Raw genomic sequence first — 25,369 nt, 5'->3', positions numbered from 1 at the left:
TGAATATCCAACGAACATGAACTCCTTGCTTTGTGGCTCTAAAGCCTTTCACTTGTCCCATGGAATTTGAACCCATACTCACGATCCAAAGATACAAAAGTGGGTGACCTCTAGTTTCTTACCACACCAAGCCTCATAAGGAGTTGCCCCCTTCACGGATTTGTGTGGTACTCTGTTATGGATGTAAGTGGCACAGTTGATTGCTTCAGCCCATAACTTTGAAGGTAATGACCTTGCATGCAACAAGAAATTGGCCATTTATTTTAGTGTCTTGTTCTTCTTTTTTGCCACATCATTTTGTTGCAAAGTGTATGTCACTGTGTTGTAACAGAATACATGCATCTAAACAAAGCCTTTCCATGTTTTTGTTCACTTTCCCCCAATTATCCATGTGCAATATTTTGATGACTTTTCCTGCATATTTTTCTACATGTGCTTTAAAGTCCTTGAAACATGCAAAGACCTTTGACTTGGACTTAATAAAATAGATCCAAGTATAGCATGACCAGTCATCTATGAATCTAAAAACATGCCTTTCCTTACTCCTAAATGGTTGGGGAAAAGGTCATAACATTGTGCACAAGCTCGAGGATTGATAATGCCCTTGTTGCCTTTCCTTTCTCGAACATTTCCTTTGGATGTTTGACCATAATGTAGCCACGACAAACTCTTTAGAAAATTGAATTTTGGGAAGCGTTGTAACTATTCCTTCTCCACTAAGTTGTTGGAGGTACCGATAATTCAAATGCCCGAATCTTTCATGCCACAATGCACTCTCTTGGTTTGCATGTGTTAGTAACATAAACGAAAAAGATTTAGAAGAAAATTTTGAAAAAGAATACAACCTTGCAGAATGATCTGCTTTACCTACAACAATTGTAGAGTCGTATGTCATCTCAAAGATGGAAACAATCTCAAGTGTAAATTCCACCCGCTTTCCTCTGTCAGGATGCATTATCTAGTAGACTGATATTAGGTTTATAGATAGTTCCAAGACATGCAATATGTCCTAAAAGGAGCCATTGTCCACATCTACTCTTCCTTCTCCGTGTACTTGGACAAGAGTATTATCTACCATCAACATGGGAAACCAAAAAATGTTTCCATGGTCAAAAATGAATCTCATGAGGCAACCATATGGTGTCATGGCCCACTATCAATAATCCAAGAATCAAAAGAAGACAAAATTGCTACAAGTGCATGAGATTTACCTCGATCATCTGATGTTATGTCCTCCTTTTTGGCACCATCAAGAATGCAATCTCCAAGAATGTGTTGTTGTTTGTGCCATGATGTCAATCTATTTCTTCATGCATGCAAATTCGGAATGAAAGCCTCTATTGCAATAAGTGCACTTATTATTTTCCTTCTTCGATCTCCCATTTTTGGAGTTGGAAGACTCATCATTGGATCTAGAATTTGGTCCTTTTCTATTATCATGCTCCTTTCCTTTCTACTTTCTCTTGTTGCTTCCCTAATCAACAAGTGCATGCACATTAAAACTTTTGAGGGTTCCCATTTTGATAAGTTTGCCTTGTTCTTGCATGAGAGACTCAATGAAAGATTCCATTAATGGCATCTTCCAAGCTGCACCCATCATTAATCTTGAAGCATTGAATGAAGAAACAAAAACAGAGTATTCTGGTTCGAGCTTGGAGAGAATCGAGAGAATAAGTTGTTCCTCTTTCTTTCCAATATTGCATGCCTTTAGCTCTCGAAATAGTGACTTGAACTTCATGAAGAAGTCCTATAGGGTTTCAAAACTACTCAGGCTCAAAGATATGAGCTCATTCTCCAACTCATGTCCACACATCATGTCTTGCTTGCCGAAGAGACCCTCAACGGTTGTCCAAACTTCATTGGGACCAGTGGTGGACTCTATATGAAAGAGTAGATCTACATAAATGGATAGGCAAAGAAGCCCATATGCTTCATCCATTCTTTTGAAATATTTTCTCTTCTCGAGAGTTGCATTCGACTCAGCTTCATTGCCCATAGTGATTCTAAAGAGCCCCTTACTTTTGGATAGGCAGAGAAGCCCATGTGCTTCATCCATTCTTTTGAAATATTTTGTCTTCTCGAGAGTTGCATTCGACTCAGCTTCATTGCCCATAGTGATTCTAAAGAGCCCTTTACTTTTGAAAAGGATTTTTGGCTTCCGTTCATACTATTTGAATGGCGTGAGAAACAATTGATGTTGAGACTGTAGAGACTGATCCATCTTCTTCAATCTTCAATACCTGCAAATATGGTTGTACATTGCTTCACCACCAACCGTGCTTTGATACCATGTGAAATTTTTTGTTACACGAGAGCAGAGAATCTAGGTGGAAACATACGTAACAACTGTAAAAGCTAATAACTAAAGATTGCAAAAGAGATTAGAATGCAATTTTTCTCTATATCAAAAAATGAAGTATAATACATTAATATATAGCCTCCATTAGGAGGTGCACCTTGGTTGGGTGTCATAGTGCATAGGCATAGTTAACTAGTCAACTAAACTACCAAAATCACGAAGATATCTAAAGTATCACCATGTGTAAGTGGAACTATATTGAAGTCAACTAAAACCTAGTCCTAGTTAACTAGAGAACTAACATACAATAATGAGTAAACTATTTTATGGCTCACACATGACTCCACTCATAGTGTAGAGAAATAAAACTCAAGCATGCATGACTCCACTCCACTGGTCTGACTGAAGGACAATTATGTGTGACTAAAGCACAATTGTGTATGACTAAATGGGGAAAATACATAGAGATGTTATACACCAATACCTTCATCCAATCCCTATGCACAATATCTACCAAAACATGGAATATATTAGTCGTAGTTACAGTGGCAACGATATCGTTCTAATGCGGGGTCTATCTCTAGTCTTCTTGAGCATGGATTTTGGCCCTGAGCGTAACTTCATTAACGAAGTTCTCGCATGCCTTGGAAAAAAGCCACTAGAGCCCCTATAGATATCATTCTGAGATCCTAGTGTGTCTTGATTATTTTATTGATTGTCACTAGAGGCAAGCTACAATTTATGAAATCAACAACTTGCTCGATTGCCTACAATGGATTGGCCCAAAAACCTTGATCAAACATTGTTCATGGTAGTGAAGTTTTTGGTGTTGGAGAAATAGTGCTAGCAAGCCAATTGATTATGATGGACAGACAAAGATAAGCCAACAATATAAACATGGGCATCCGCATATGAAGAAGTAGGGTGCATCTAAAACATTCCTTGAGCAATAGTGTGCAAAAACTCTTGCTTTTGATAAGCCATTACATTGTATTGAATCAACATGTGATGCATTTGTAGGTTTTAACCCGCAAACAAATTCTTAATAAAAATAGAAAAGATATAATGGCAAACACACAAATTTACACAGAGATTTTATCCAAACACATGAAACCATCAAGCATTTTTTTAATTATATTTTTTGTACAATATATTACAATACAATATATCTCCCGCAGTATACTTGAACAGCAAATCCAACTGTAATTCTATAACCGAAACTACAAAACCACCATTTTCCACAAAACTGTGGATTGAAAACCACCAAAAATAGACCTAAAAAACCGCCCAAAAAAATTTAGAGAACCCCATGCACATACCCCTTGGGACCCCTTTATCGTGGTGCATGTAAGTCGCGCAAAAAAATAGAAAATATACCAAACATTTTGCATTACTTATCCATATTTTCTCTTCAAAAATTAAGTTAAAACACAAATAAAGAAATCCAATGACTCTAAGATCTCAACACCTTTTTAACAAATAGTTAAATCATTTTTGAAATCACTCCTAAAAACCCACAACCGTTGGAAAATTGCCAATGAAATGCATTGCATTATTAATAAATGTTTATAGGGACTAGTTACTACGTTGCCCTTCTCTATATCAATGTTACACGTGCATTTAAATGCATATATATTTTCCTCCTCTATATCAATGTTACACATGTATTTAGATGCATATATATTTTCCTCCTCTATATCAATGTTACACATGCATTTAGATGCATATATATTTTCCTATTGATCTCTAGCACAACATTAATCCATTTTCTAAGGTTTTGTTACAAGACAAGGCTCTTGAAATCTTCAAAAAGAAGTCAATGGTGACTTCCAAAGGTGTCCACAAGATCTAGAATGCAACAGTGGCAATATAGACAAGCACAAAGCAAGAGTTGAGAATAAAATGTTCTACCAGAAAGAGGGAGAGGATCATGACAAGACATTTGCTCTAGTCCTAAGATAAACTTTTGTTAAAACTATTATCATTGCCTTGAAATTGTACTAGGTGGATGTAGACCTTGTTTTTCTCTATTGAAAACGAAGAAGTATAGATATAAGGCCTTGAGAAGGACTCATGTGTCAAAAGGCGCAGTTGTGGGAAAAAGAATTGCTTTTGTAATAGAGGGCGCAGTCAGAGAGCCTTGCTTTAGCTTCAGAGGGAGTAACCTCTAAGTTTGAGATGATGGATTGCCATTAACATTGTCAAGCTAGATAGTTGAAAGGCAACAGTGGCAGAGGGAGCAACCAAAATTATCACAACAGGATATGTCTCAGTGTGAGAGGAAGCACCCAATCAGGGTGACAAGAAAGTAGTTGTGGTGATGAACCCAGGCTCCAGCAAAAGGAAGTTAATCAGTTTTATGAGCCAAGGCATGTCGCTCAACATGGGTTGGTGTATTAGCATGGTACATTTGGTCAAAGGAAAGTTAGTTATGGTTTGAGATTTGTCTCAAACAGTGAATTACAACTCCAAATTCAGATTGGGCAAAGAGTGTTGACGAAAGAAAGAGTTCATCAAGATATTGCTTCAATTTAGTCTCCATTACAACTATGAGCAGAACGCAAACATCTATCGCACTCAATATTCTAGAGGCCACATTTATTGCAGCGAGAGGCCAAAATTACCACAGCAAGATATGTCTCAGTGTGAGAGGAAGCACTCAATCAAGATGACAGGAAAGCAATTGTGGTGATCAACCCAATGAAAGGAAATTGATCAGTTTTATGAGCCAAGGCATGTTGCTCAAGATGGATTGGAGTACCAGCATGGTACATTTCGTCAAGGCAAAGTTAATTATGATTTGAGATTTGTCTCAAACAGTGAAGTACAACTACAAATTCAGATTGGGCAGAGAGTGTTGAAGACAAAAAGAGTTCATCACGATATTGCTTTAGTTTGGGCTCCATTATGACTGAGAAAAAAGCAGACATTTTTCACACTCAATATTCCAAAAGCCACATATATTGCCGCTGGATTGGCAAGTTGAGAAGCAATATGGCTTCAAAGGCTACTTGCATGACTATCTTGATCAGGTGCAAGTGACGACCATGATGACAGGTCAAAGCACTATGAGATCCTGCGCTGAGACATGGTGCAGAAAGAAGCAAAGTGGCTCCAGTATTATTCTATAGTATAGCTAATTGTTAGCAAAGCCTCTATCACAAGATGAAGTCTATATATACTTCAGGGGCAAGCTTGGACCTGTTGAGAATGCCTCTCAGTAAGAGGGAGTGTTGATGAGATAGCATCATGGACCGACATTCTCCCTGTGTCAAGTATATTGCCCTGAATTTGGGAGAATGGTCCAACAAAGGATAGTCATCCTTCCCGTGTCTAGTATGTTGACCCGAATGAATAAGAATGGTCCAAGAGCATCAGGGTCATTTAGCATTAGGCCTTAAATTACTCAGTTAGAATGTGGCCTTTGTAGATTCACCATGTGTCAAAAATATTGATCGTATGATGGTGAACCAAGACTAGCCTAGATACCATGTGTCAGGGACCAACCCGAATTATGGTGACTAGTTGATGCTAAATGATGTACCATGTGCCTGAAGTACCAACCAATATTATGGTGAGGATATACCATAGGTCTGAGGTACCGACCCATATTGTTGAAAATAATAGTGATAAAGGGTTCCTTGATTTGTGCCTTAATCAAGGGAACATCAACAAGTTTCTCCTTGGTAATCTCGAGTTTCCTATAAGTTAAAACGAATTCCTATAATTTAAGATTTGTTCCTAAAAGTTAGGAGTTATGAAGCAATTAATTGATGTGTTAAAGTGGATGGTCGAGTTATCAATGTTCTAGTGCGAGTTAATTGAAGAAAAGAACGTGCGTTTGAGTCTCAAGTCCTTGATTTGAGATGGGACGAGTTGCATGAGTAGTTAACTCATGCTAACTCAATCAATCACAAAAGCAAACTCCTTAATTAGAAACTCACTAAACTTAGCCATTTGAATTGCTTTAAAAGGAAGAACAAAGGGGCAATTTGATTCATTGTCTTATGAAGCACGAGTTGGTGAGACATGGCAATAGAGAACACAGGTTGGTGCTTGTGTGTTGAGGCTTGTGCAAGTTTTATAAAGAGCATATTTCCTTGGAAAGTCCACATAGAAATAGAGAGAATCCCTATTTAATAGGAGGCTTATTGCGCTAGGATTTAGGAGCTCAAGTGCAATGAAATAGGGCTCAAGAGTGCATGCATAAATTGAGGAGGCAGGGATCAACAATCTTACAAGGGTTTCAAGCCTAGTTCAAGGAAAGAAAACAAGGTTGTTTCTAGATTAAAACAAGTTGTATTTGTAAGAGATCTATTGCTCAGTTTCTATCAATAATCAAGCAGAAGATTTTTCCAGCTGGGTTCCTTAAAAAAAATGTGTTATTGTATCGTGATTTATCTATGTTCCTATTCAGCTGCAAAGTTTAGTAGAGAAACTTTGTGTTTATATGAAAAGAAATTATATTTCAGATTGTTCATATTAGCATAATATCATAATTTCGTTGATTTTCTACACGAATTATGATAACTTCTTGATGTTGTTGGTTTGCCATGTGTCACAGTTGTTGACCCGATTATCATAACCAATTGATGTTATTGATTTACCATGTGTCATAGTTGCTGATCAAATTGTCGTAACTCATTTTATCACGTGTCATAATTGTTGACCCAATTATGGTAATTGGATTTGTTATAAGCTTTTCTTAAAGAAATTTGTGAACTCAAGAGCATTCAGATAGGCATTATGAATACCTCCATAGCTAAGAGGGAGTGTTGAATTTTGTAGCTATGGTCAGTTTTCATAATTATTATTTTAGTCATTGATGTATTTGTAAACCATACATCTTCATGCTATTGTGAAAAGATAAAATTCCAAGACATGTTCTTCACATTGATTCTTAAAAAGAAAAAAATTGAATTTTTAATATTTGAATTTTTGGCTCTAAGAAGCCAAGTCGACCCTCATAGTCAAGTCGGCCCTAATGAAGAGGCCACAAGCACAATTCAAATCTCCTTTGTTCAAGAGCATTTTCGAATCATCTGAGGCATATTCCTAATTAAGAAGGACAAGTTTCTAAGAGACGAATTTCTATGAAGGATGAGTTCCTAAAGTAGATAAGGACGAAATTATGTGACACAGTTGGGCCGAATTTCTGAGCCCAGGTTGCAAGACCGAAATCTTTGAGGCAAGGTGCGGGACCAAATTTCTGAGGCCAAGCTGCAGGACAAAATTCTTGAGATGGTACAAACCCAAACCTCTGAGGAAAGGCAACAGATCAGATCAAGATTGGTCGACAAACTTATGACTTGACTAGGAGCCAGTGGACCAAGTTTGACCAACCATTCTTAATGACTAGATGATCTAGGATTCTCTTGTTGAACTAAAGAATTTATCTAAGGAAAAGGTTGCTAGGTTTTTCCCCAAGTAGGTCTTCCCATGGTAACTATTTGTGTTCTAGTGTGGCTACCTCTTCCATTGTTGATATCTTTTGTGTAATTCCTTTAAGATGAATAAGAATGCATGAAAGAATTAACCTAAGAAGAAATCATATGAAGTAATTATCAGTTTAAAGATATTTGAAAAATCAACATTTTGGGGTATGTCTATCGAAACAAATATTGAACATATTGTTGAAGACTACAAAGGTAATGATTTTGGCTACATTGTTATCTTTTGGTGGAGCATTCCACCCACACTTGTGTTTCTACAACATAGCAATTCTATGTTTATTCAACAAACTAATAGAATGAAAATGATGATAATGGCTACGTTGTTGAAGAGTATAGTTTTATCTTTTTTTGGAGGATTAGCCACATTTTTCCTACAACATAGAAATTTATGTTTATTCAACAAGCTATTAGAATGATGACTAATGACATTGAGGTGCCTTACCCAACACCCTAATTTGGCCAAAGAACAACCATATCCATGTGTAAGAGAATTCATGACATTAGGTGCCTTACCCAACACCCTAATTTGGCCTAAGAACTATTGATAAATCTAGGGAAAACAGTCAAGATATTTATTTAATTTGATGTCTTTAATCCTTGACATTTTCTTGTGATTTATATTAGGACATTAGCATTATTTAGTTTTCTTTCATCATCAAGACAAATGCCAACAAGAAGATCACAATCCAAACACAAGAACACCAAATGTACGCTGCTAGCCAAGGCCAAAACCTCTCCTAGAGAGGAAAACCCACAAAAATCTCTTCTTATAGAATTTCAATGAAGACTTCCAAGACCTTGACCTTGACCCAAAAGACCAAGCTCCCAAGTGATGAGCTAGCCAAACCTCAAAAGATATCTCTGTAAAAACAAGACTGAGGAAACCCCAATTCCTCCTTCAAACTCGCACATATGAGCAACAAAGACAGAATTTCGCTTCCTTCCACAAATTCGTTAGCCTCCCAAGAATTCGCTTTTCTTCCCACGCAATTTTGTTGGATCATACTTCTCGTTAGGATCAGATTAATATCACTTGATGTGTGTCTCTCAAATGAGGAGAGAGAGTTCCTTTTATAGGCTTCTTAGGAGGTGAATTAGGCCTCTCTAGGCTGGCCGACATGAAGAGGGTTGGTCAACCCATTACTTGGAGGCTTCTAGACATGATGTTTTACATTAAATATTTTTCCTTCTTGTTACATGGGCCCTTCAAGGGCTAGTACATCATGACCTTGACTCTTGACTTGACAACAAGACCCCTAGAGCACACAATGGGTGCTTTGACCTAAGACCACAACATGATGGGCAAGAAACCCATTTCAATAAAATAAGTTTTCTTCTTACAAATAAATTTTCTTTTCTTTTCTTTTGACAAGTACATCTATAATTACATCAAGTCATGACTTAAGAACAATTAAGAAGACCGACACTAGTTACATTTGAACAAGAACAACCATATCCATGTATAAGAGAATTCAAGTTCCGCCTAACATTCATTTGTTATAGCAAATATCATAAGCAAGTCATTAGAACAACCCGTCATTATAGTACTTTGTTTCTACAATATAGCAAGTCTGTGTTAAACAAGTTATTAGAATGACATAACTAATGACATTGGTGTGCCCTACCCAACACTCTAATTGGGTTTCTTAGTCGAAGAACCATAGCCATGTGCAACTAAGAGATGTCAAGTTTCACCTAACATTCATACGCTGTAGCAAACTTATTAAAAAAGTTATTAGAATGACAAATTATTATAGTGCTTGGTGTCTTTACAACATAGCAAGTCTATGTTTATTCAACAAGCTATCATAATGACATGACTAATAACTAATGACATTAAGGTGCCTTACCAATGCTCTAATTTGTCAAAGAACCATGGACAGAACCACAACGATGTGTAAGACATTTCAAATTACACCTAGCATTCATACGTTGTAACAAATCTATTAAGCAAGTTATTAAAGCGACAAGTCATTATAGTGGGTGCCTTGGCAGAGACCTTCTAAATCATCCATATCCATTAATAAAAAAAATTCAAGTTCCACTCTAAACATTCATAAGCTGTTGCAAGTTATTACAATGGCAACTTGTTTGGACTTTCAATTTAGAATCCACGTTTACGAGTAAGAGGTTTAAAGTCCCCATCCCTAGAGATTTTATGTCATAGCGCATATAAGAAGCAAGTTGTGGAAATTTAAAAACTAATGATGAAAATGACAAAGCTGCTACGAATCCTAATTTCGTATTTTAATCAAATGACCATATCCATGTGTAAGAGATCTCAAATTCCACCTAGCATTCATGCATTGTAACAAATGTATTAAGCAAGTTATTAAAACATCAAGTCATTACAACGGGTGCCTTGAGACCACCTAAATCATCCATATCCACACGTAAAGGATTTCAAGTTCCACCCTAAACATTCATATGTTGTAGCAAGTTCATTAAGCAAGATATTAGAATGACAACTCGTTTGGACTTTCAATTTAGGATCCATGTTTACGGGTAAGAGATTTAAAGTTGCCCATTCCTACAGATTTTATGTCATAGCACATTTATGAAGCAAATTGTGGAAATGAAAAAAGTAATGATGAAAATGACATACTGCTATGAAGCAAGCTGTGGAAATGACAACTAAAACTGATCAAGGTAAGCACTTTGTCAAAGACCCCATTTTGACTTTTAGAACAAAGATCACTATCTATTTGTAAGAAGTTATGAGTTCTACCCCCATTCCTCAACTTTTTGTAAGAGGTTTTGAGTTCTAACCCCATTCCTCAACATCGCTATGACATAACAAGCATATTAAGCAAGATATCAAATTACAAACCTAATAATATGAAGTAACAAAACAAGATATCAAATTACAGAACTACTATTATTATTAGGTCCCTTTTCGAATGTTATTAGGTACCTTGCTAAAGACCTCAGTTTTGTATAAACCTAATAATATGGCGTAATAAAGCAAGATATCAAATTACAAACTTAATAATATTACTATTTCGTATTTGACAAACCTAATAATATGGCGTAACAAAGCAAGATATCAAATTACATACTTAAGAATATTATTATCATCTCAAATTCGTATTTCGACAAACCTAACAATATGACGTAACAAAACAAGATATCAAATTACAAATTTAATAATCTTATTATTAGGTACAGACCTCAACTAATTTGGTATTTCGATTAAGGATCCTACAAACCTAACATCAAATGACGAACCTATACAGCAAATTACAAACCTAATATTAGTATTATTAAGTACCTTGCCTAAATACCTCAATTTGGTATTTTAATTATTATTATTATTAGGTACCTAATATTATTATTTTTAAGTACTTTGCTAAATACCTCAATTTGGCATTTTAATTCTTATTATTAGGTACCTTATTCAAGACCTGAATTTGGTATTTTAATTGCCAAGTTTATCAAGCAAGATATTAAAATGACAAAAGTGTATGTTAAACGAATATAAGTTTTGAGTTTCACCCACGCCTTTCAACTTTCAAACAAACATGGTTAATTAGTTTCTTAAGCAAGCTATTAAAATGACAAAAGTGTACATTAAGCAAGCAAGTTTATTAAACAAGTTATATAAATTTTGAGTTTCACCCACCCCCTCAACTTTCAAACAAACATTGTTACCAAGTTTATTAAGCAAACTATCCACCAAATGACAATTACCAGGTTTATTAAGAAAGCTATCCAACTAACAAAAGTGTACATTAAGCAAGCTATCCAAATGATAAAAGTAATGTAATCCAAATGAAAAAAGTAATGATAATCCAAATGACAAAAGGACGACTTTCAAACAAACATGGTTACCAAGTTTATTAAGTAAGCTATCCAAATGACAAAAGTGTACATTAATCAAGCTATCCAAATGACAAAAGCAATGATAATCCAAATAACAAAAGGACAAAAATAATGATAATGGGTACCCTCTATCCAAATGAGAGAAATAATGATAATCCAAATGACAAAAGTAATGATAATGGGTACCTTCTCAAAGTTATCTATAACCCAAAAAAAATTATGATAATGATAATGGGTACCTTTCTAGATAACAAAAGTAACAGAAGTGTACATTAAACAAAAGGACAAAAATAATGATAATGGGTACCTCTATCCTAATGAGAGAAATAATGATAATCCAAATGCAAAAGTAATGATAATGGGTACCTTCTCAAAGTTACCTATAACCCAAAAAAAAATTATGATAATGATAATGGGTACCTTTCTAGATAACAGGAGTATCAAAAATGTACATTAACAAGCTATCCAAATGACAAAGTAATGATAGTGGGTATCCATTAAACAAGCTATCCAAATGAAACCTTCTCAAAGTTATCTATAACCCAAAAAAATTATGATAATGATAATAGGTACCTTTCTAGAAGACAAAAGTAACAGAAGGGTACATTAAACAAGCTATCCAAATGACGAAGTAATGAAAAAACTAATGATAATGGGCATCTTCTCACATAAAAATTGTAACAAAAGTGTACATTAAGCAAGCTATCCAAATTGATAATGGGCATCTTTTCACATAAAAATTGTAACAAAAGTGTACATTAAGTAAGCTATCCAAATGGAAAAGTAATCGTAAATGACAAAGTAATGATATTGGGTAACCAAATGACAAAGTAAAGTGTACATTAAGCAAGCTATCCAAATGACAAAGTAAAGTGTACATTAAGCAAGCTATCCAAATGACAAAGTAAAGTGTACATTAAGCAAGCTATCCAAATGGCAAAGTAATGATAAATGACAAAGTAATGATAATGGGTACCCAAATGACAAAGTAAAGTGTACATTCAGCAAGCTATCCAAATGGCAAAGTAATGATAAATGACAAAGTAAAGATAATGGGTACCCAAATGACAAAGTAAAGTGTACATTAAGCAAGCTATCCAAATGGCAAAGTAATGATAATGGGTACCCAAATGACAAAGTAATGGTAGTGGATACCCAAATGACCAAAGTAAACTATCCAAATGACTTAAGTTAGTGGGTACCCAAATGACAACCCAAATGACCAAAGTAAACTATCCAACTGACTTAAGTTAGTGGGTACCCAAATGACAAAAGTAATAATAATGAGTACCTTATCAATAGATAAAAGTAACAAAAGTGTACATTAAGCAAGCTATCCAAATGGAAGAAGTAAAAGTAATGATAGTGGGTACCTTGTCAACAAAAGTAAGCTAGTGGGTACCCAAATGACAACAGTAATAATAATGGGTACCTTCTCAATAGATAAAAGTAACAAAAGTGTACATTAAGCAAGCTATCCAAATGACAGAGGTAAAAGTAATGATAGTGGGTACCTGACAAAAGTAATAATAAAGAGTACCTTCTCAATAGATGAAAGTAACAAAAGTGTACATTAAGCAAGCTATCCAAATGAATAAAGAGTGCCTTCTCAATAGATAAAAGTAACAAAAGTGTACATTAAGCAAGCTATCCAAATGAAAGAAGTAAAAGTAATGATAGTGGGTAACTTGTCAACAATAAAAGTAATGATAGTGGGTACCTTGTCAACAAAAGCAAAAGTAATGATCGTGGGTACTTGTCAAAGCTATTGTGAACAAGTACCTTGTCCCAAATGACAATAATGACAAAAGTAAAAGTAATGATAGTGGTACATTGTCAAAGCTTTTGTGAACAAGTACCTTGTCCCAAATGCAGTGTTGCGAAAATCACGATTTAATTGCGATTTTTTCAACAACAAAATATATATATATATATATATATATATATATATATATTTTAATTTTGCCGATTTTTTCCGATTTCAGACCCTTGCCGATTTAATCCCGAACGCGATGTTTGCAACATTGCCTAAATGACAAAAGTAAAAGTAATGATAGTGGGTACCTTGTCAAAACTATTGTGAACAAGTACCTTGTCCCAAATGACAAAAGTAAAAAGTAATGATAGTGGGTACCTTGTCAGTAAAAGTAATAATAGTGGGTACCTTGTCAATAAAAGTAATAATAGTGGGTACCTTGTCAACCTATTGTCAAATCTATTGTGAACAAGTACCTAGTCCGAAATGACAAAAGTAAAAACTAATGATAATGGGTACCTTGTCAAGCTATCCGCATGATAAAAGTAAAAGTAATAATAGTGGGAACCTTGTCAAAGGTATGATTTTTTCTGATTTCAAACCCTCGCCGATTTAATCCCAATCGCGAAGTTATCCCCATGATAAAAGTAAATATAATAATAGTGGAAACCTTGTCAAAGGTACGATTTTTTCTGATTTCAAACCCTCACCGATTTAATCCCGATCGTAATGTTCACAACATTGCCCAAATGACAATAATGACAAAAGGAAAAGTAATGATAGTGGGTACCTTGTCAAAGCTATTGTGAACAAGTACCTTTTCCCAAATGACAGAAGTAAAAAGTAATGATAGTGGGTACCTTGTCAGTAAAAGTAATGATAGTGGGTACCTTGTCAGTAAGAACAAATACCTTGTCCCAAATGACAAAAGTAAAAAGTAATGATAGTGGGTACCTTGTCAGTAAAAGTAATGATAGTAGGTACCTTGTCAAGCTATCCCCGTGATAAAAGTAAAAGTAATAATAGTGGGTACCTAGGGGTACCTTGTCCAGCTATCACATGATAAATAAAGGAAAGTAATAATAGTGGGTACCTTTTCAATTTGATTGAAAAGTAAAAGTAATGATACTGGATACCTTTTCAATTTGGTCAATTTAGAGAAAAGTAAAAAAAATTGGTCAATTTAAATAAAAGTAAAAATAATGATAGTGAGTACCTTGTCAAAGTTATCCAAATAACAAAAATAATGATAAATGACAAAAAGTAATGATAGTGGGTATGACAAAAGTAAAAGTAATGATAGTGGGTGGCTTTGTCAAAGCTATTCAAATGACAAAAAGTAATGATAGTGGGTATGACAAAAGTAAAAGTAATGATAGTGGGTGGCTTTGTCAAAGCTATTCAAATGACAAAAAGTAATGATAGTGGGTATGACAAAAGTAAAAGTAATGATAGTGGGTGCCTTTGTCAAAGTTATTCAAATGACAAGAAGTAAGCTATTCAACCAGAAGTAATGATAGTGGGTATGGCAGAAGTAAGCTATTCAAATGACAAGAAGTAATGATAGTGGGTATGACAAAAGTAATGATAGTTGGGTATTTCAAATTACAATAAGTAATGATAGTGGGTATGACAAAAGTAATGATAGTTGGCTATTTCAAATGACAAGAAGTAATGATAGTTGGTTATTTCAAATGACAAGAAGTAATGATAGTGGGTATGACAAAAGTAATGATAGTGGGTATGACAAAAGTAATGATAGTTGGTTATTTCAAATGACAAGAAGTAATGATAGTGGGTATTTCAAATGACAAAAGTAATGATAGTGGGTGCCTTTGTCAAAGCTATTCAAATGACAAGAAATGATAGTGGGTATGACAAACGTAAAAGTAATGATAGTTGTCATGATAGTGGGTATGACAAAAGTAAAAGTAATGATAGTTGTCATGATAGTGGGTATGACAAAAGTAAAAGTAATGATAGTTGTCATCATAGTGGGTATGACAAAAGTAGAAGTAATGATAGTGTGTGCCTTAATGGTAGTGGGTATGACAAAAGTAAAAGTAATGATAGTGGGTGCCTTTGTCAAAGCTATTCAAATGACAAGAAGTAATGATAGTGGGTATGACAAAAGTAAAAGTAATGATAGTGGGTGCCTTTGTCAAAGCTATTCAAATGACAAGAAGTAATGATAGTGGGTATGACAAAAGTAAAAGTAATGATAGTGGATGCCTTTGTCTAAGCTATTCAAATGACAAGAAGTAATGATAGTGGTAAGCTATTCAAATGACAAGAAGTAATGATAGTGGGTATGACAAAATGACAAGAAGTAATGATAGTGGGTGTAATGACAGTGGGTATGACAAAAGTAATGATAGTGGGTATGACAGAAGTAGTAATGATATTGGGTGTAATGATAATGGGTATGACAAAAGTAAAAGTAATGATAGTGGGTGCCTTTGTCAAAGCTATTCAAATGACAAGAAGTAATGATGGTAGGTATGATAAAAGTAAAAGTAATGATAGTGGGTGCCTTTGTCAAAGCTATTTAAATGACAAGAAGTAATTATAGTGAGTATGACAAAAGTAAAAGTAATGATAGTGGGTGCCTTTGTCAAAGCTATTCAAAATGACAAGAAGTAATGATAGTGGGTATGACAAAAGTAAAAGTAATGATAGTGGATGCCTTTGTCAAAGCTATTCAAATGACAAGAAGTAATGATAGTGGGTTACTTCTTAAAAGAATCCAAATGAGAAAAAGTAATGATAGTGATTACCTTTTGAGAATAAGTAATGATATTGGGTTACAAAAGTAATGATAGTGATTACCTTTTGAGAATAAGTAATGATAGTGGGTTACAAAAGTAATGATAGGTGGTTACCTTTTGATGGTGGGTTACCTCTTAAAGAAATCCAAACGAGAAAAGGTAATGATAGTGGTTACCTTTTGAGAAGAAGTAATGTAATGATAGTGGGTGCCTTTTCCATTTGAATAAAGAAATAATGTATTATAAGGAATCCAAATGAGAAAAAGTAATGATAGTGGTTACTTTTTGAGAAGAAGTAATGTAAAGATAGTGGGTGTCTTTGTCATTTGAATCAATAAGTAATGTAATGATAGTGGGTTCCTTTGTCAAAGTTATTCAAATGACAAGAAGTAATGATAGTGGGTTACTTCTTAAGGGAATCCAAATGAGAAAAAGTAATGTAATGATAATGGGTTATTCAAATGACAAGAAGTAATGATAGTGGGTTACTTCTTAAAGGAATCCAAATGAGAAAAAGTAATGTAATGATAGTGGGTTACCTCTTAAAGGAATCCCAATGAGAAAAAGTAACGATAGTGGTTACCTTTTGAGAAGAAGTAATGATAGTGGGTTAGGAATCCAAATGAGAAAAAGAGAAGTAATGATAGTGGGTTAGGAATCCAAATGAGAAAAAGTAATGTAATGATAGTGGGTTAGGAATCCAAATGATATTGGGTTACTTCTTAAAAGAATCCAAATGAGAAAAAGTAATGATAGTGGTTACCTTGTGAGAAGAAGTAATGATAGTGGGTTATTTCTCAAAGAAAAAGTAATGATAATGGTTACTTTTAGGAATCCAAATAAGAAAAAGTAATGATAGTGGTTACCTTTTGAGAAAAAGTAATGATAGTGGGTTACTTCTCAAATGAATCCAAATGAGAAAAAGTAATGATAGTGGTTACATTTTGAGATGAGATGAAGTAATGATAGTGGGTTACTTCTCAAAGGAATCCAAATGAGAAAAAGTAATGATAGTGGTTACATTTTGAGATGAGATGAAGTAATGATAGTGGGTTACTTCTCAAAGGAATCCAAATGAGAAAAAGTAATGATAATGGGTTACTTCTCAAAGGAATCCAAATGAGAAAAAGTAATGATAGTGGGTTACTTCTCAAAGGAATCCAAATGAGAAAAAGTAATGAATCCAAATGAGAAAAAGCAATGATAATGGGTTACTTCTCAAAGGAATCCAAATGAGAAAAAGTAATGATAGTGGGTTACTTCTCAAAGGAATCCAAATGAGCTTTGAATCCAAATGAGAAAAAGTAATGAATCCAAATGAGAAAAAGTAATGATAATGGGTTACTTCTCAAAGGAATCCAAATGAGAAAAAGTAATGATAGTGGGTTACTTCTCAAATGAGAAAAAGTAATGATAGTGGGTTACTTCTCAAATGAGAAAAAGTAATGATAGTGGGTTACTTCTCAAGGGAGAAAAAGTAATGAATCCAAATGAGAAAAAGTAATGATAATGGGTTACTTCTCAAAGGAATCCAAATGAGAAAAAGTAATGATAGTGGGTTACTTCTCAAGGGAATCCAAAAAAAGTAATGATAGTGGTTACATTTTGAGATGAGATGAAGTAATGATAGTGGGTTACTTCTCACATGAATCCAAATGAGAAAAAGTAATGAAAAGTAATGAATCCAAATGAGAAAGAAAAAGTAATGAATCCAAATGAGAAAAAGATGATAGTGGGTTACTTCTCAAAGGAATCCAAATGAGAAAAAGTAATGGAAGTAATGATAGTGGGTTACTTCTCAAAGGAATCCAAATGAGAAAAAGTAATGAAGTAAAATGAGAAAAAGTAATGAAGTAAATGAGAATCCAAATAAGAAAAAGTAATGGAAGTAATGATAGTGGGTTACTTCTCAAAGGAATCCAAATGAGAAAAAGTAATGGAAGTAATGATAGTGGGTTACTTCTCAAAGGAATCCAAATGAGAAAAAGTAAAGGAAGTAATGATAGTGGGTTACTTCTCAAAGGAATCCAGATGAGAAAAAGTAATGAATCCAGATGAAGTAATGATGAGAAAAAGTAATGAATCCAGATGAGATGAAGTAATGATAGTGGGTTACTTCTCAAAGGAATCCAAATGAGAAAAAGTAATGAATCCAAATGAGAAAAGTAATGATAGTGGGTTACTTCTCAAAGGAATCCAAATGAGAAAAAGTAACGATAGTGGGTTACTTCTCAAAGGAATCCAAATGAGAAAAAGTAATGATAGTGGGTTACTTCTCAAAGGAATCCGAATCCAAATGAGAAAAAGTAACGATAGTGGGTTACTTCTCAAAGGAATCCAAATGAGAAAAAATGAGAAAAAGTAATGATAGTGGGTTACTTCTCAAAGGAATCCAAATGAGAAAAAGTAATGATAGTGGTTCCAGAATGAGAAAAAGTAATGATAGTGGTTTGAGAAAAAGTAATGATAGTGGTTCCAGTAATGATAGTGGTTCCAGTTCCATTTTGGTTCCAGTTCCATTTTGAGAAATGGGTTACTTCTCAAAGGAATCCAATGAGAAAAAATAATGATAGTGGTTCCATTTTGAGAAAAAGTAATGATAGTGGTTACATTTTGAGAAGGTAATGATAGTGGTTCCAGTTCCATTTTGGTTCCAGTTCCATTTTGAGAAATGGGTTACTTCTCAAAGGAATCCAATGAGAAAAAATAATGATAGTGGTTCCATTTTGAGAAAAAGTAATGATAGTGGTTCCATTTTGAGAAAAAGTAATGATAGTGGTTACATTTTGAGAAGGTAATGATAGTGGTTACCTTCTCAAAAGGTATCTCAAAAAGTAACGAAATCCAAATAAAAGTAACGAAATCCAAATGAGAAAAAGTAATGATAGTGGGTTACTTTTCAAGGGAATCCAATGAGAAAAAGTAATGATAGTGGTTCGAAAAAGTAATGATAGTGGTTACCTTCTCAAAAGGTATCTCAAAAAGTAACGAAAGTGAGTAAGTAACGAGAGTGAGTAACGATAGCGTTTACTCACTCTCAAAAAGCTCGATTTGGTCGTTTGGTTAAGAATCCATAAATAGGTTTGTCAAATACCTCGAATTAACCCTGTAAAAGAAATTTATGGTCTCAAAGTTCCACCCCCTCAACATTCCTAACTTACAATAAGTTCTAAACTAATGATAACGAACACCTTGTTTGCAAGTTCATATCCATTTGTAATTAAGCCTGTAAAAGAAATTTATGGTCTCAAAGTTCCACCCCCTCAACATTCCTAACTTACAATAAGTTCTAAACTAATGATAACGAACACCTTGTTTGCAAGTTCATATCCATTTGTAAGAGGTTAAGAGGTTTCAAGGCCATTGAATAAATAAGTTATACACACTAAATGGCATATAATTAATAAAGGTACTCTTAAATTATTTTATAGAGGTTTCAATGCCATTGAATAAATAAGTTATACACACAAAATGGCATGTAATTAATAAAGGTATAATCTTAAATTATTTTATAGAGGTTTCAATGCCATTGAATAAATAAGTTATACACACAAAATGGCATATAATTAATAAAGGCATAATCTTAAATTATTTAAACCCATTGAAAGATGCTACATTTCACGGGAGCTTGTCATAATATTTTATATAATGATTAGATATCTGAATATTATAAATATTCACTGTACATTAACCATTTATTCTTCACTTATGACCATCGTTATAAGTATACAGCATGCACGCAATGTGGGACCTACTTAATTTCCGATATGTGGGACTCGTATTTTGACGAGTAGTGCAGGTAACGCTTAAAATTATTATTAGCATTTAGCGCAATACTTTTTTCCCAGGACCTTTCTGTGCAATATTAATAACTTGTTTTCTACACAAGATACACCTGTTATATCTTAATATGTCAAGATAAATCTGATAAGTAGTTTGTTAAATTTGTGTTGCCGAGTTGAAAATGTAAAAAATAAATATGTGAGCTTAATTTGAAGAAAAAGGGTACTAGATTTTTGTTGCCGAGTTGAATATGTGAACTTAATTTGAAGAGAAATGGAACTAAAAGAAACTACAGAGAGTAGGGCAAGTTCGCTTGTTTACAACGCGCATGCAGATAATGCAGATACATTTACTCTTTCAGATATAAGTTCAAACCAAGAATTATTCTTTCAGATATAAGTTCAAACCAAGAATTACTCTTTCAGATAGATGTCCGAACCAAGAATCATGTTGAAGCCTAAACCATAAAAAAGGCCTAAAACGGAGTTAGGCTTGAATAATAAGTATTGTCGTTACTTTTCACTTCATCATTTCATTACAACCACATTTACAGTTCTCCTGGTCATTAATGGATACTAATGCATATTTGATTTCGTACCACTTACAGACCTAAAAAGTCAGACCCAAACCTAGATGGCAAATGCCATGGTGGCGTCCAAAACATTTGTGTTCTTAACCATGGAATCTACACCATTTAATCCGAACACTTGTATTCTTATTCCACGAACCCTCAAACCCTTGGAATCTACACCATTTAATCCGAACACTTGTATTCTTATTCCACGAACCCTCAAACCCTAACATGAGAAAAGAAAAAGAAACGAAAAAAGACAGATGAAGGCGAAACCAACCGTTATCAATACAGCGTTTGCACAGGCTTGAACTCTTGCAACTGCTTGAATTTCGCCCATGGCTTCACCCATACTTTGGCCGCATACAGCTTGGTTTTGGAGCCGTCCTTGGTCTTTATTGTAAGAAAGTACAGCAGGCCCGAGACCACTTGCTCCTGGGCTTTTACCACCTTGGAAAACAAAATACCAACATTCTGCACAGAGCCAAGAAAACCCTCACTGTCAAAGGCATTAGAATAATGGAGAAATCTGAAACTGAAAAGTGCATATCTACTCCCACATACCTGTTGCATGTTGTATTCATTGACAGCAAAGCGTCCAAGGTCTTGAATATCTTTCTTGTGTTCAACATCCGGTACGTCGCGGATGCCCCCAATACGAGTGGAAGCATTCGCCAGTATGCAGAGACATGCAAACAATAGAATCAACACTGCCATTGCTCTGCTGTGCCTCGGCATTTTCATCGACATTTTCACAAACATCTACAAGGGCGAGAGTGGTTCTTGAATTTCATTTAAAGAGCAGAGCATTACCGACCGTTCCCAGCCAACCATGCTGTCGAGTCGACACCTTCATTATTACCGACACGTGTCTGTCGGAAGGGGTAGTGATGGGACTTTGGCACGAATAATAAGACATATTCCGCTCTGCTCTCTGATTGTGAAGGTTCGACGACGTGTTTTAGGTCGCTAATTATTTCTATTTTTAGAAATTAATTTATGTGTCCAAATTGTCCAACTGGAATCATGAGGCCGTTTTATTACGTGGCTCTTTATCTCTTTTGTCAGGTACTTTGTCTTTGCCTGGCTTTGAGTAAGGGTAATATTCACTTATATTTATTATTATGATTATAATATTTTGGTATTTGAATTTTTAAATTATTGTTTTTAATTATTATATTTTTGTTTTTGAAATTTTAGATTATTATTTTTTTATAATTTTAATATTATTTTTAGGGATTAAAATTAGGTTATAAGTGAAAACCTATTTATTTATGCATTAATTCACATTCATAATAACAATTAATGTAACATAAGTGAATTTATTATTAAAAAAAATTATTTTTAATGTTTATCAAAATATTTATTAGATTTTTTTAATTTATTAATTTGAAAGAATTTATCAAAATAAGTATGGATTACAAAAATCTAAAATAAGCAATTTTAACTCTATTAAATGTGGAGAGGAATTAAATATTTCTAAATGTAAATCTTTTTTAAATTGTAAAATTTAAGGAAAAATTTTATCTCAAGAAATTTTCTTTCTCCACACCTAGTAAATCTCAAGTTAAAATGGATTTATGTTGTCCCCCATTCAAAAGACAAGTGATTAGTACGATGAAATGTTATTCCCCTACACCTTATTTTAATTCCCATGGAAAGACATCTTTCGCATTGTGATAAGATTCAAGCTAACACTTAAAATTTTGAAAATAAAATTCAATATGACATAATTTAAAAATCATTGTTATTATTATTTTTATTTTATGTATTGTTGTAATTTTTATGTATAATGAAAAGAATTGTTATATATGTATATATATATATAAACAATTCCTTACATTATATATAAGGGTTACAACAATTCCTTACATTATATATAAGGGTTACAACAAACATATATATATATATATTCTAATTTATAGGCGAAATAGTTTTTTCACAGGAATTCCCTAAAATCTAGTAATATAAATTTAATATTTTTTTGTTTAAAATGTATTTTTGAATGCATAAATAAATTCAGCACACTTAAAAATCTCTAAGGCACTCTAATTACGCAGATTAAACAATTTAAAATCTAGTAATATAAATTTAATATTTTTTTGTTTAAAATGTATTTTTGAATGCATAAATAAATTCAGCACACTTAAAAATCTCTGAGGCACTCTAATTACGCAGATTAAACAATTTAAACTCAAGTTTTTAATTAAAATTAACCAAAAAAACACAAACAAACAAATCAACCATTTTATATATCTATATATATATATATATATATATATATAATTTAAATATGGCATAAATAGCAAATTTATATTCAAAAATAATAATTATATATATATATATATATATATATATATGTCAAATTGAAATATTACACTTCTACTATAATTATTTATTAATTTCTATAATTTAAGTGTATATATGTGTAAATAATTTCTATAATTTAAATGTATATATGTGTGTATTTTTATTGTTTGTATTTTATTGAAATATTATATTTTTATTATAATTATTTATACATATAAAAATTATATCTTTTAAATATGTATGGTATAAATAAAACATTAACGCATAAATTGAAAAATAATAAATGATATTAAATTTAAAGGTTAAAATATTTTTGTTGATTTACATATGTCAGTATTTTACTAAGCTGCTTTTGAGAGGAAATGGGGCCGAAAGGAGAACGCAGGATGATGCCAGGGTAGGCGTAGGCGTGGCCGCCCAGGCCAAGGGCGTAGAACCTGGCAGGAGTCGGAAGGAATGATGTGGGAAGATGTCAGTACGAACAAAGACAACGTGGAATCCAGTGGAACGATCGACAGAAGGTAGGCGCGATTGTGACAGGTGGGGTATTTTTTAATAGGGTTTCTCGGTGGGAAAAGGGTTTCCATCCAAAAGTGTTGATACCCATGTGCTGGCACCGGAACCGGAAGTCACGAACTGTTACGTTTAGCGAGGAACAAGCCGCTGGCGGTTTCTAGGGTTTGTCTGCAGGTCTTAATCATGGTTAAACAATGGGAGGCCCTCGACCTTGAACCAGCGCCGGAGGATATCCTATCTGTATGGGGGAAGGATCTTACAGCACAAAATGTGGAATGGTATTTCGGGGCCGTAGGCAGCCATGGGAGCGTGAAGCCCTCTGTGGAAGGAACTGGTTTCAATATATGCCCCAAAGGTTCACTGGAAGAAAGACTCGATCCGGCTGTTCAAGGCAAACTCGACACAAAGGGTCCTCAGGAGGTGAGTTTAAGGAATGAACTCAGTCAATGCGCTTTTCCTCGGCTGATTCAAGGAAGGAAAGGGAAGGGATCGGTCTCGGGCCCGATACTTTCAGGGGGACTTGAGGATATCGTAAATTTTGGGTCGGTTCGAGGGATCCGAACCAGTGTAGATAACGAACGAGGTCTAACAGTTATCAGATCCGTTAATGCCGAGAATCTAGTAAACCCTAGCCGGATTCCAGCTGTGGTTGTTTCTGAACCTGGAGGGTATGTGGAACCGAGGTCCAGTTTCATTAGCCCCGGCAATGAGAGGCATGAAGAGGTGTATGAATCTATAGGTGGGTTAGGGAAAGTTTCAGGAGGCGATGCAGGTCCAGAAAATAGCACCCAGAGGATTCCCTCAGACCAGCAAGAAGGGATACCCCAGAAGACCGCAAACACCCAGGCCAGGGAGGAGGGTTTGGTGGTAAATAAGTCAGGGGAAAAAAGGAAAAAATCGAAACCCATTAAGAAGAAGGATATTGAAGACAATTTAGTGCTGGGAATGGATGTTCAGGTGGATGAGGCTATAGAAGTGGCCGAATGCACCCTAGTTGGAAGAGCGAGGGGGAAGAAGCATACAACACAATTCATTAAAAAATGGGGAGAGCAGGTATGGCAGACGGACCTAGTTAAAGATTTCAAGGTCGCGGCTTTGGCAAAAGGATGGTTCAGGGTGAGATTCGAGAATAAAGAAGCGGCGGACTGGGTAATGGCGAGAAACTGGGCATTTGGCAATTATCCAATATTATTCAAGAGATGGAGCCCAATGTTTGATGCTATGCATGAAAGGACAGATGTATTTCCAGTTTGGGTGCGAGCCCCAGGATTGCCCTCATTCCTCTGGGTGGAATCGGTATTTAGGTCTATTGGGAACAGGTTGGGCACCTTTCTGGAGGCGGACATGTCATTTCTTCAAACCCAAAATATGGCGATGGCCCGGATACTGGTAAATCTAAATCCCAGGGGAGGCCTGGCGGAAAAGATAAACATCCAATATAGAGAATACGTTTTCGAGCAGATTCTTGACTATGAGCATCTTCCTTTCAGATGCCATAGATGCCACGTCTATGGACATCTAGCAAGAGATTGTCCCATGGGGAAACGCAGAAGAAGGAACCAGAAACCGACGGAGGAAGAAGGCATGGACGCGGATCAGGAACAGCATGTACAGGAAATGGAAATAAAAAAGAATCCGGTGACGGAGTCAATGGAGGTGGACTATCAGCTGGGGGAGAAGGAATTAGAACAGATCCCTGTCAGCTCTCCAGGCAGGGAAGGAAGGAACGGAACAGGGCTCGATAATGAAGGACCGCCTGGATCAGAGCCTGTCAATGAAAGCCCGATTCAGAAGCCTATCAAAGAATTACCAGCTTCCATGAGTACAACTCCTGCTGAAGACCTTTCGGGTATGAGACTAGACTCAAGTAACCCATCTTTAACTCTTTCTGAATCTAAAGATGATTGCTTGATTACTAGTTTGCAAACTAAAAAACGCTCGCTTGATGATCAATTTCATATTGAAAATTTTGTTGAAAATATCACGGCTGCTATACCCTCTATTGATCTGAACTGTGAGGATGAACCTTCTGAGGAAGCTAAACCTGTTTCGGCCTCCCTTACTTGCCATTATAACCTACGATCCTTAGAT

The 25,369-nt window shown here is 34.8% G+C and overlaps 1 protein-coding gene across 1 annotated transcript in view; it reads right to left on the bottom strand.

Moving 5' to 3' along the window:
- The window catches only part of LOC149150278 (cysteine proteinase inhibitor A-like), a 36,242-nt gene extending 15,006 nt beyond the window's left edge, over window positions 1–21,236 (bottom strand). Inside the window, exons 1-2 of the mRNA XM_089439758.1 lie at window positions 21,017–21,236; window positions 20,733–20,926 (exon numbers count right to left, since the gene is read on the bottom strand). Coding sequence (XP_089295884.1) covers window positions 20,738–20,926; window positions 21,017–21,214 — 387 coding nt within the window. The 5' untranslated portion in view covers window positions 21,215–21,236 and the 3' untranslated portion in view covers window positions 20,733–20,737. The remainder of the gene's footprint in view (window positions 1–20,732; window positions 20,927–21,016) is intronic.
- Window positions 21,237–25,369: the final 4,133 nt, after the last annotated feature.

This window comes from Pinus tabuliformis, chromosome 9, assembly GCF_031772625.1.
Source record: "Pinus tabuliformis cultivar Carrire ecotype Pingquan chromosome 9, CPIR1, whole genome shotgun sequence".
NCBI classification, from domain to species: Eukaryota; Viridiplantae; Streptophyta; class Pinopsida; order Pinales; family Pinaceae; genus Pinus; species Pinus tabuliformis.
This window is presented reverse-complemented; position numbering and strand designations above follow the sequence as displayed.